This window comes from Cherax quadricarinatus, chromosome 51, assembly GCF_038502225.1.
Source record: "Cherax quadricarinatus isolate ZL_2023a chromosome 51, ASM3850222v1, whole genome shotgun sequence".
In the NCBI taxonomy this organism is placed as follows: Eukaryota; Metazoa; Arthropoda; class Malacostraca; order Decapoda; family Parastacidae; genus Cherax; species Cherax quadricarinatus.
The window spans coordinates 17189672-17202192 of record NC_091342.1 but is presented as its reverse complement, the minus strand read 5'-3'; the positions used below and the strand labels follow the sequence as shown (position 1 = coordinate 17202192).

The 12521-nt window shown below is 40.4% G+C and overlaps 1 protein-coding gene across 4 annotated transcripts in view; it reads right to left on the bottom strand.

Moving 5' to 3' along the window:
• Positions 1–12521, bottom strand: part of Smn (survival motor neuron) — a 58258-nt gene that overhangs the window by 31588 nt on the left and 14149 nt on the right. For all 4 annotated transcript variants that reach the window (XM_053784992.1, XM_053784994.1, XM_053784993.1 and 1 more), the window contains exon 2: positions 4366–4599. In XM_053784992.1, the coding sequence (XP_053640967.1) occupies positions 4366–4599 (234 nt within the window). The remainder of the gene's footprint in view (positions 1–4365; positions 4600–12521) is intronic.

Below are 12521 nucleotides of genomic sequence, written 5' to 3'. Positions count from 1 at the left end.
TAAGAGTATTTGTATTGTGAGGTAATTATTATTATAATAAAAAAAATATTGAGGTAAATGTTTTACAAACTCTTACAAACGTATGTGAATGAACTAAAAGTAGATACACATTAATACGCAATTATTTCGCCTGACCAAGTGATCACCCACTACCTGTTCAGTTTGTGTTTTTACATTGTCTGAACTCTGTATCTCGTTCTCTCTCTCGTTTACTCTTTCGTTAACTAGTTGGCTCTCACTGACGATGGCATCTAAGCTTAGCTGTGATAAAAAGAGGAGTCATAAGCCTCTTGCTTTAAGTGCCAAGTTAGAGGATGATGGTGTGCCATTCTGATTTTATTCAATAAACACCCTGCCACTCACCTCTCACATTTTATTATTATCTTATTATCACACTGGCCGATTCCCACCAAGGCAGGGTGGCCAGAAAAAGAAAAACTTTCACCATCATTCACTCCATCACTGTCTTGCCAGAAGGGTGCTTTACACTACAGTTTTTAAACTGCAACATTAACACCCCTCCTTCAGAGTGCAGCCCTCTGGACAACAGTTTTGGCAATCCCGCACCTCCTCCTAACTTCCAAACTACGAATTCTCTGCATTATTTTCACACCACACATTGCCCTCAGACATGACATCTCCACTGCCTCCAGCCTTCTCCTCGCTGCAACATTCATCACCCATGCTTCACACCCATATAACAGCATTGGTAAAACTATACTCCCATACATTCCCTTCTTTGCTTCGAAGGACAAAGTTCTTTGTCTCCACAGACTCCTAAGTGCACTGCTCACCCTTTTCCCCTCATCAATTCTATGATTCACCTCATCTTTCATAAACCCATCTGCTGACAAGTCCACTCCCAAATATCTGAATACATTCACCTCCTCCATACTCTCTCCCTCCAATCTGATATCCAGTCTTTTGTCACCTAATCTTTTTATCCTCATAACCTTACTCTTTCCTACATTCACTTTTAATTTTCTTCTTTTACATACCCTACCAAATTCATCCACCAACCTCTGCAACTTCTCTTCAGAATCTCCCAAGAGTACAGTGTCATCAGCAAAAAGCAACTGTGACAACTCCCACTTTGTGTTTGATTCTTTATCTTTTAACTCCACACCTCTTGCCAAGACCCTCACATTCACTTCTCTTACAACCCCATCTATAAATATATTGAAAAACCACAGTGACATCACACATCCTTGTCTAAGGCCTACTTTTACTGGGAAATAATCTCCCTCTTTCCTACATTCTCTAACCTTAGCCTCACTATCCTCGTAAAAACTCTTCACTGCTTTCAGTAACCTACCTCCTATACCATACACCTGCCACATTGCCCCCCCATCCACCCTGCACACGCCTCTTCCGAATTAATAAATGCCACAAAAACCTCTTTAGCCTTATCTAAATACTGTTCACCTATATGTTTCATTATAAACACTTGGTCTACACACCCCCTACCTTTCCTAAAGCCTCCTTGTTCATCTGCTATCCTACTCTCCATTTTACTCTTAATTTTTTCAGTAATAACTCTACCATACACTTCACCAGGTATACTCAACAGACTTATTCCCCTCTAATTTTTGCACTCTCTTCTGTCCTCTTTGCCTTTATACAAAGAAACTATGCACGCTCTCTGCCAATCTCTAGGTACCTTACCCTCTTCTATACATTATAAAATAGCACCAACCACTCCAAAACTATTCCCACCTGCTTTTAACATTTCTATCTTTATCCCATCAATCCCAGCTGCCTTACTCCCTTTCATTCTACCCACTGCCTCAGTAAAAGTAGGACTTAGACAGGGATGCATGATGTCATCATGGTTGCTTAACATTTTTAGACAGAATTTTAAAAGTTAATGCTAGTGTGTTGGGAAGAGGTGTAGGATTAAAATGTATAGAATCTAATACAAAGTGGGAGTTGCCGCAGTTACTTTTTACCAATGACATTGTGCTTTTGGGCCATTCTGAAGAGTAGTTGCAAAGGTTGGTGGACGAATTTGGGAGGATATGTAAAAAGAAACCAAAAATAAATACAATGGAACCCCGGTTTTTGTCCAGTCCAAATACTGTACAATTCAGATTTCGACCACTTTTTTGGTGAATTTTTACCCCGGGTTTCGTACATCCACTCAGAAATCATCCACACAAGACGCATCCACTTGGGCAGCTCATAAGTCCGCGATACTAATACATAACAATAATCACTCTAGGGCACATCAAATGTCTTATTTTAGGTTAATATAGACATTTTCATTAATCCATTTATGATATTTTCTTTAAAATTATATAAGAAACACATTACATAGCATATAAGCATGCTATGTTTATATACTATGGAGGTGCTAGCCAGGAAAACATTACATTTTCTCTGGTCCAGCATCAGAGAAAACGTGTATGAATCTACGTTGGCCCAGTCACCACCCTTAATAAATAACGCTTTTGTTTACAATTCTTGGCATGAATTATTCATTACTTCTCCCTTTGTATATGATGGCATTTAAAGGTAGTTGTTGGAAACGATTAAACTCAGTGAACATGGTATGTCGATGGTAATAATATGGCTCTGGGCCGCATTAAATATCGTGTAGCTAGGATGTGGAAAAGTTGGTGGAGAAATATCACCCTAACAAAGCTGTTGCAAGCCATGTCTGCATGGTCCAATGACTCTCAAGCTAGTCCTAGTGCCACTAAAAGACAAAGAAGGGAAGTAACCCCAGATAGGGCTTTAATACCTGAAGTCCTTATGGAGGGGGATTCCCCTTCCAAACACTAACCTCTCCTCTCTCTCCCCTCCTCGCCATCTTCCATACACCAACAAGACTCTTCAATAAAGGCAAAAGTAATTTAAATGCTCATTTATCCATTAAAATTAGTCATTTATATCACTGTTTTCTGTAAGTAAAACTATAGTTATTCTCTTATAAAATGTATTTTTTTTTTAATATTTTTGGGTGTCTGCAACAGATTAATTGGATTTACATTATATTTCTTATGGGAAATATTACGTACTTCGGTTTTCATCTGACCTTTTAGAATGGATTAACCCGTAAATGGTCCAAACGTATATATACGTTCACTACCGTACTGCCCCAACTTTTTTGAGAAAAAAAACATTGTTGTTTTTTAATAGAAAAAAAGAGCATATGGTACCCAGGCATCCCCAATTATTTTAATATGGTGCACAGTGAGTGCTCACACCCATTCTCACATGTCTAGGAGACTCAGGCTTATCGTGGCAATGTTAAATGTAGGACACATAAAACGTATATATACATTTGGGGCACTAGCAGTAAAAACGTATATATACGTTTGGACCGTTCACGGGTTAAGGACTAAAACCGGGGTTCCACTGTATAGGAAAAAGGAAGGTAATTATTGGATAACAAACAATATAGATAATGAAAGATTGAATATCAGATTAGAGAGAGTACAGAGGAAGCAAATGTGTTCATATAGTCAAGAGTAGACTTGTCAGTGGATGGGTCTATGTAAGATGAGGCAAACCAATAGAACTGACAAGGGGTGCACTGAGGCATCTGTGGAGATGAACCTAAACCAAGGAGGCAAAAAGGGTAATGTACGAAGTATTGTGGTACCAACTCTTATATCGATGTGAAGCATGGGTTTCAAACACTTAGTAAAGAGGATGCAGTGAAGATGTGTAAGAAGGCAATATTTGGTGTGAATATTATGCAGAGAATCTGAAGTGTGGAGAATAGTATGAGTTACTAACAGTATTAAACAGAGCTGAGGAGGGTTATTGAGGTAATTTGAACATTTAGAGAAGATGGAGAAAAACAAAATGACTTTGAAGTGTATCAATTTGTAGTGGAGGGAAGGTTGCAGCTAGGAGGGGTAAAGGAGATTTTGAATGTGAGGGCTTGGACATCCAACGGGAACATGTGAGCATGTTAGATAGGAGCGAAGGTAAATGGTTATGCTGATATGCTGTTGACGTGTAAAGAATGTAACATGAATTTAGGGAAAACTAGTTAGTTAGACTCGAGTCCTGGAGGAGTGAAATACAATGCCTACCCTCTGAAGGAGGGGTATTTGCAGTTTGGAGAGGTATTTGTGCTGCAATGCCAACATGTCTTTGGTAAGACAGTGATGGCAAATGAGTTTCTTCTTCTCTGGGTCACCCTACCTTGGTGGGAGACAGCCAGTATGTTAAAAAAGAAAATGATACAACCAATGCCAATTAAAAAAAATATAAAGAAATTAAAAGTACATGTGCTATTTTAGATCTTAGCAAAATTACTATACAATGAAGTGATGACAGATAACATATAATTCTGTAACAAGAAATATCCACCAAGCCTTTTTATTAAAAAAGAAAACATCAAGAACATACTTCATTCTTTCTTTTATTTTTCCTCTTTTTCTTCTTCTTCGAAAGGCTAGCCATCTGAATCTTGCTTTCTGATAAACTCTCCACGGCTTTCTCTACTGCCTCAGACTGCTCACTTTCTGTTGTGTTTGCAGCTGACACTCTTCGCTGAAGCTTCTGACGTACTTGGGCCATAGCTTGGTCATACTGCTGGATGAGTAAAGTGTCATCCCACATCTCCTCATGTGTTAAATTTGCCTAAAAACCAAAAAGAATTTTAGTCATGCAGTCAGCCGTATAAAAACATTGTCTCAATAATAACAAGACTTAGGTTAACTCCTATATATATCCTTTCTCTAACATAGCACAAAAATATAGTACAGTGGACCCTCGCCTAACGAACGCATCGCATAACGTTAAATCCGCCTAGCAATACATTTTAACGCAAAAATTTTGCCTCGGCTAGCGCTAAAAAGCTCACCCAACACGATTCATTCCGTTCGAGACGCGTCCACGTGTGGGCTGAGCGCACCTCACTTGTCCCGTGGGTGCCAGTGTTTACAAGCCAGCCACCGCGGTCCCATCCAAACATACAATCGGAACATTTCATATTATCACAGCGTTTTTAGTGATTGCACCTGCAAAATAAGTCACCATGGGCCCCAAGAAAGCTTCTAGTGCCAACCCTACAGCAAAAAGGGTGAGAATTACTATGGATATGAAGAAAGAGATCATTGTTAAGTATGAAAGTGGAGTGCGTGTCTCCAAGCTGGCCAGGTTGTACACAAAACTCCAATCAACCATCGCTACTATTGTGGCCAAGAAAATGGCAATCAAGGAAGCTGTTCTTGCCAAAGGTGCAACTTTGTTTTCGAAACAGAGATCGCAAGTGATAGATGATGTTGAGAGACTGTTATTGGTGTGGATAAATGAAAAACAGATAGCAGGAGATAGCATCTCTCAAGCGATCATATGTGAAAAGGCTAGGAAGTTGCATGACAGCTTAATTAGAAAAATGCCTGCAACTAGTGGTGATGTGAGTGAATTTAAGGCCAGCAAAGGTTGGTTTGAGAGATTTAAGAATGGTAGTGACATACATAGTGTGATAAGGCATGGTGAGGCTGCCAGTTCGGACCAAAAAGCAGCTGAAAAATATGTGAAGGAATTCAAGGAGTACATAGACAGTGAAGAATTGAAACCTGAACAAGTGTTTAATTGTGATGAAACAGGCCTGTTTTGGAAGAAAATGCCAAGCAGGACCTACATTACTCAGGAGGAAAAGGCACTCCCAGGACATAAGCCTATGAAATACTCTGTTGATGTGTGCTAATGCTAGTGGTGATTTCAAAGTGAAGCCTTTATTGGTGTATCACTCAAACTCCCAGAGTGTTCAGGAAAAACAATGTCCTCAAGGATAATTTGTGTGTGATGTGGAGGGCAAACAGTAAGGCATGGGTCACTAGAGACCTTTTCTATGACTGGTTACACCATACATTTGCCCCCACTGTGAAAAACTACCTCCTGGAAAATAAATTGGACCTTAAGTGCCTCCTTGTATTAGACAATGCTCCTGGTCATCCTTCAGACGTGGCAGAGCGACTTTCTGGGGATATGAGCTTCATTAAGGTCAAGCTTTTGCCTCCTAATACCACTCCTCTCCTGCAGCCCATGGACCAGCAGGTCATTGCAAACTTCAAAAAACTCGACACAAAAGCTATGTTTGTAAGGTGCTTTGTAGTGACCTCAGAAACTCAATTGACTCTAAGAGAGTTTTGGAGAGATCACTTTAGCATCCTCATTGAGTAAACATTATAGGTAAGGCTTGGGAGGAAGTGACTAAGAGGATCTTGAGCTCTGCTTGGAAGAAACTGTAGCCAGAATGTGTAGACAAAAGGGATTTTGAAGGATTTGAGGCTAACCCTGAGAAGCCTATGCCAGCTGTGGAATCCATTATGGCATTGGGGAAGTCCTTGGGGTTGGAGGTTAGTGGGGAGGATGTGGAAGAGTTGGTGGAGGAGGACAATGAAGAACTAACCACTGATGAGCTGCAAGATCATCTTCAACAGCAAGAGGCCAGACCTGAGGAAACTGCTCCAGAGGAGCAGAAGGGTGCTTTACACTACAGTTTTTAAACTGCAACATTAACACCCCTCCTTCAGAGTGCAGGCACTGTACTTCCCATCTCCAGGACTCAAGTCCGGCCTGCCGGTTTCCCTGAACCCCTTCATAAATGTTACTTTGCTCACACTCCAACAGCACGTCAAGTACAGTGGACCCCCACATAACGATTACCTCCGAATGCGACCAATTATGTAAGTGTATTTATGTAAGTACGTTTGTACGTGTATGTTTGGGGTCTGAAATGGACTAATCTACTTCACAATATTCCTTATGGGAACAAATTCGGTCAGTACTGGCACCTGAACATACTTCTGGAGTGGAAAAATATCGTTAACCAGGGGTCCACTGTATTAAAAACCATTTGTCTCCATTCACTTCTATCAAACACGCTCACGCATGCCTGCTGGAAGTCCAAGCCCCTCGCACACAAAACCTCCTTTACCCCCTCCCTCCAACCTTTCATAGGCCGACCCCTACCCCGCCTTCCTTCCACTACAGACTGATACACTCTTGAAGTCACTCTGTTTCGCTCCATTCTCTCTACATGTCCGAACCACCTCAACAACCCTTCCTCAGCCCTCTGGACAACAGTTTTAGTAATCCCGCACCTCCTCCTAATTTCCAAACTACGAATTCTCTGCATTATATTCACACCACACATTGCCCTCAGACATGACATCTCCACTGCCTCCAGCCTTCTCCTCGCTGCAACATTCATCACCCATGCTTCACACCCATATAAGAGCGTTGGTAAAACTATACTCTCATACATTCCCCTCTTTGCCTCCAAGGACAAAGTTCTTTGTCTCCACAGACTCCTAAGTGCACCACTCACCCTTTTCCCCTCATCAATTCTATGATTCACCTCATCTTTCATAGACCCATCTGCTGACACGTCCACTCCCAAATATCTGAATACATTCACCTCCTCCATACTCTCTCCCTCCAATCTGATATCCAATCTTTCATCACCTAATCTTTTTGTTATCCTCATAACCTCACTCTTTCTTGTATTCACTTTTAATTTTCTTCTTTTGCACACCCTACCAAATTCATCCACCAATCTCTGCAACTTCTTTTTAGAATCTCCCAAGAGCACAGTGTCATCAGCAAAGAGCAACTGTGACAACTCCCACTTTGTGTGTGATTCTTTATCTTTTAACTCCACGCCTTTTGCCAAGACCCTCGCATTTACTTCTCTTACAACCCCATCTATAAATATATTAAACAACCATGGTGACATCACACATCCTTGTCTAAGGCCTACTTTTACTGGGAAATAATTTCCCTCTTTCCTACAGACTCTAAATTGAGCCTCACTATCCTCGTAAAAACTCTCCACTGCTTTCAGTAACCTACCTCCTACACCATACACCTGCAACATCTGCCACATTGCCCCCCTATCCACCCTGTCATACGCCTTTTCCAAATCCATGAATGCCACAAAGACCTCTTTAGCCTTATCTAAATACTGTTCACTTATACGTTTCACTGTAAACACCTGGTCCACACACCCCCTACCTTTCCTAAAGCCTCCTTGTTCATCTGCTATCCTATTCTCCGTCTTACTCTTAATTCTTTCAATAATAACTCTACCATACACTTTACCAGGTATACTCAACAGACTTATCCCCCTATAATTTTTGCACTCTCTTTTGTCCCCTTTGCCTTTATACAAAGGAACTATGCATGCTCTCTGCCAATCCCTAGGTACCTTACCCTCTTCCATACATTTATTAAATAATTGCACCAACCACTCCAAAACTATATCCCCACCTGCTTTTAACATTTCTATCTTTATCCCATCAATCCCGGCTGCCTTACCCCCTTTCATTTTACCTACTGCCTCAAACTTCCCCCACACTCACAACTGGCTCTTCCTCACTCCTACAAGATGTTATTCATCCTTGCCCTATACACGAAATCACAGCTTCCCTATCTTCATCAACATTTAACAATTCCTCAAAATATTCCCTCCATCTTCCCAATACCTCTAACTCTCCATTTAATAACTCTCCTCTTCTATTTTTAACTGACAAATCCATTTGTTCTCTAGGCTTCCTTAACTTGTTAATCTCACTCCAAAACTTTTTCTTATTTTCAACAAAATTTGTTGATAACATCTCACCCACTCTCTCATTTGCTCTCTTTTTACATTGCTTCACCACTCTCTTAACCTCTCTCTTTTTCTCCATATACTCTTCCCTCCTTGCATCACTTCTACTTTGTAAAAACTTTTCATATGCTAACTTTTTCTCCCTTACTGCTCTCTTTACATCATCATTCCACCAATCGCTCCTCTTCCCTCCCGCAAACACTTTCCTGTAACCACAAACTTCTGCTGAACACTAACACTATATTTTTAAACCTACCCCATACCTCTTCGACCCCATTGCCTATGCTCTCATTAGCCCATCTATCCTCCAATAGCTGTTTATATCTTACCCTAACTGCCTCCTCTTTTAGTTTATAAACCTTCACCTCTCTCTTCCCTGATGCTTCTATTCTCCTTGTACCCCATCTACCTTTTACTCTCTGTGTAGCTACAACTAGAAAGTGATCTGATATATCTGTGGCCCCTCTATAAACATGTACATCCTGAAGTCTACTCAACAGTCTTTTATCTACCAATACATAATCCAACAAACTACTGTCATTTCGCCCTACATCATATCTTGTATACTTATTTATCCTCTTTCTTAAAATATGTATTACCTATAAGTAAACCCCTTTCTATACAAAATTCAATCAAAGGGCTCCCATTATCATTTACACCTGGCACCCCAAACTTACCTACCACACCCTCTCTAAAAGTTTCTCCTACTTTAGCATTCAGATCCCCTACTACAATTACTCTCTCACTTGGTTCAAAGGCTCCTATACATTCACTTAACATCTCCCAAAATCTCTCTCTCTCCTCTACATTCCTCTCTTTTCCAGGTGCATACATGCTTATTATGACCCACTTTTCACATCCAAATTTACTTTAATCCACATAATTCTTGAATTTACACATTCATATTCTCTTTTCTCCTTCCATAACTGATCCTTCAACATTACTGCTACCCCTTCCTTTGCTCTAACTCTCTCAGATACTCCAGATTTAATCCCATTTATTTCCCCCCACCGAAACTCCTCTACCCCCTTCAGCTTTGTTTCGCTTAGGGCCAGGACATCCAACTTCTTTTCATTCATAACATCAGCAATCATCTGTTTCTTGTCATCCGCACTACATCCACGCACATTCAAGCATCCCAGTTTTATAAAGTTTTTCTTCTTCTCTTTTTTAGTAAATGTCTACAGGAGAAGGGGTTACTAGCCCATTGCTAGTAAATATGCTGACAAAAATGAGATCACCAGTACTCGAAGATGTTGAGAAGTTATTATTGGTGTGGATAAACGAGAAACAATTAGCAGGAGATAGTCTTATGATGTCGCTTATTTGTGAAAAGGCTAGGCAGTTGCATGACGATTTGGTAAAGAAATTGCCTGCAACTAGTGGTGATGTGAGTGAATTTAAGGCCAGCAAAGGCTGTTTGAGAGATTTAAGAAGCGTACTGGCATACACAGTGTGGTAAGGCATGGTGAGGCTGCCAGTTCTGACAACAAAGCGGCTGAAAGATATGTGCATGAATTCAAGGAGTACATAAACAATGAAGGACTGAAACCTGAACAAGTGTTCAATTGTGATGAAACAGGCCTCTTTTGGAAGAAAATGCCAAAGAGGACCTACATTACTCAGGAAGAAAAGGCGCTGCCAGGACACAAGCCTATGAAAGACAGGCTGACGCTAATGTTCTGTGCTAATGCTAGTGGGGATTTCAAAGTGAAGCCGTTACTAGTGTACCATTCTGAAAATCCCAGTGTGTTCAAGAAAAACAATGTTATGAAGAGTAAATTGTGTGTGTTTGGAGATCTAATAGTAAGGCATGGGTCACAAGGGACATTTTCGTCGAGTGGTTCAATGAAGTGTTTGGCCCTAGTGTGAAGAATTACCTCCTGGAAAAGAAATTAGATCTCAAGTGCCTCCTAGTAATGGACAATGCACCTGCTCATCCTCCAAACTTGGATGACCTAATTCTGAAGGAGTTTGGGTTCATCACAGTAAAGTTCTTGCCCCCGAATACCACTCCTCTCCTCCAGCCCATGGACCAGCAAGTCATTTCAAACTTTAAAAAACTCTACACCAAAACAATGTTTGAAAGGTGCTTGAATGTGACCTCAGACACTCACTTGACCCTATGAGATTTTTGGAAAGAACACTTCAGTATTCTCCATTGCGTAAGCCTTATAGGTAAGGCTTGGGAGGGAGTGACTACCAGGACTTTGAACTCTGCTTGGAGAAAACTGTGGCCAGATTGTGTCCACAAGAGGGATTTTGAAGGGTTTGATGCAGCCCATGATGAGCCTATGGGGAGTTCCATGGGGTTGGATGTGAGTTTGGAGGATGTGGAAGAGTTGGTGGAGGACCACAACGAAGAGCTAACCACTGAGGAGCTGCAGGAGCTTCAGCAGGAGCAGCAACAGATTGCAGCTCAGAATCTTGCTGCAGAGGAGGAGGAAGAGAGACGGAAGAAGGTGCCTTCTTCAGAAATTAAGGAGATTTTTGAAATGTGGGGTAGGATGGAAAGATTTATGGAGAAACATCACCCAGAGAAGGATGTTGCAAGCCATATCGGCAACTTGTACAGTGACAGAGTCTTGGCCCATTTTAGGGAAGTTTTAAAGAGATGCCAGAAACAGAGCTCTCTGGACAGTTTTTTTGTGAGACAGGACTCCAGTGACTCTCAAGGTAAATAATCCAATCTGTCTCCTTCTCCAGTCTTCCATACACAAAGAAGAATTGCCAATAAAGGTAAGTGTTATTCTGTTAATGTTTAATTCATCATGTGCCACTGTATTGTTTATGTACTACATCTATATTTCATGTAAAAAAAATTTTTGTTTTAATACTTCTGGGTGTCAGGAACGGATTAATTGCATTTACATTATTTCTTATGGGGAAAATTGATTCGAAAATCATCCATTTTGATAATAGTCCCACTTCCAGGAACGGACTGTGGACGATTATTGAGGGACCACTGTACTTAGAAAATTTTACCTGGGAGGCCTGGTCTGGGACCAGGTCACAGGGGTGCTGACCCTCGAAACACTCTCCAGGTAGTACTGTGCAATAATAAAAGAAAAATTCGTTTGGCAAATTTGGAGGTGTGTGAAATATAACCCAATTTTTCCTATAATGCTATTTTACCTATGTACAGACTTTCAAGAATATAACCTGTATGTTATGAGAGGGTTTATTGTAGAGTACTAACAGATTATGTCTACACAATCATGCCTCAAATTTTGAAAAAAAAAAAAAATTATGTAAAATAGGAATCAAAACATCGATCAATGGAAAGGAATCACAACTTTACAGTACTCAGCATATGTACCCAAGCATCAAATACGTTCTTATACATAGGTAAAGTATAAAAGACTGGAATAGGATATCCAATTATGACAATACCCATAACAGCATAAACATAAATCAATTAAATACTCTGCATCTACAGTAACTTAATAAAACTGTAGACAGGAGGAAACTTGACTTTTAGCATTGGAAACAATGTTATTCTCATTTTGTTATACATTAGTATGTATGTGTTTTACTGAGTTTTCACTTAATATTATCTCTATCTCCATTAGTAGCTAAAATGGAGATACTGTAATCTATAATATTATCTGGCCTTAATTTATTTAGCTGTGTGAATAGATAGGATGTTTCGGTGATCTAAACTATTGGTACAGCTGTTTAGTACCCAGCTGACGTTTAGTCACCATTCCCACTCAATCTGAGGTGACATCTGTCTGGACCATCTGGTATAAGGCAGTTCACCCTCACCTTTCGTGAGAGAAACACCTTGATTCCTGGATTTAACCTTCATGAGGTTCCCTAGTGAGAGAAGCACCTTGATTCCTGGATTTAACCTTCATGAGGTTCCCTAATGACCCTCCAGCACCTTGAACGGTATCAGACAGAAGCCTCTCGGACGAAGTGTGTGTTGCTGTATTGAAGA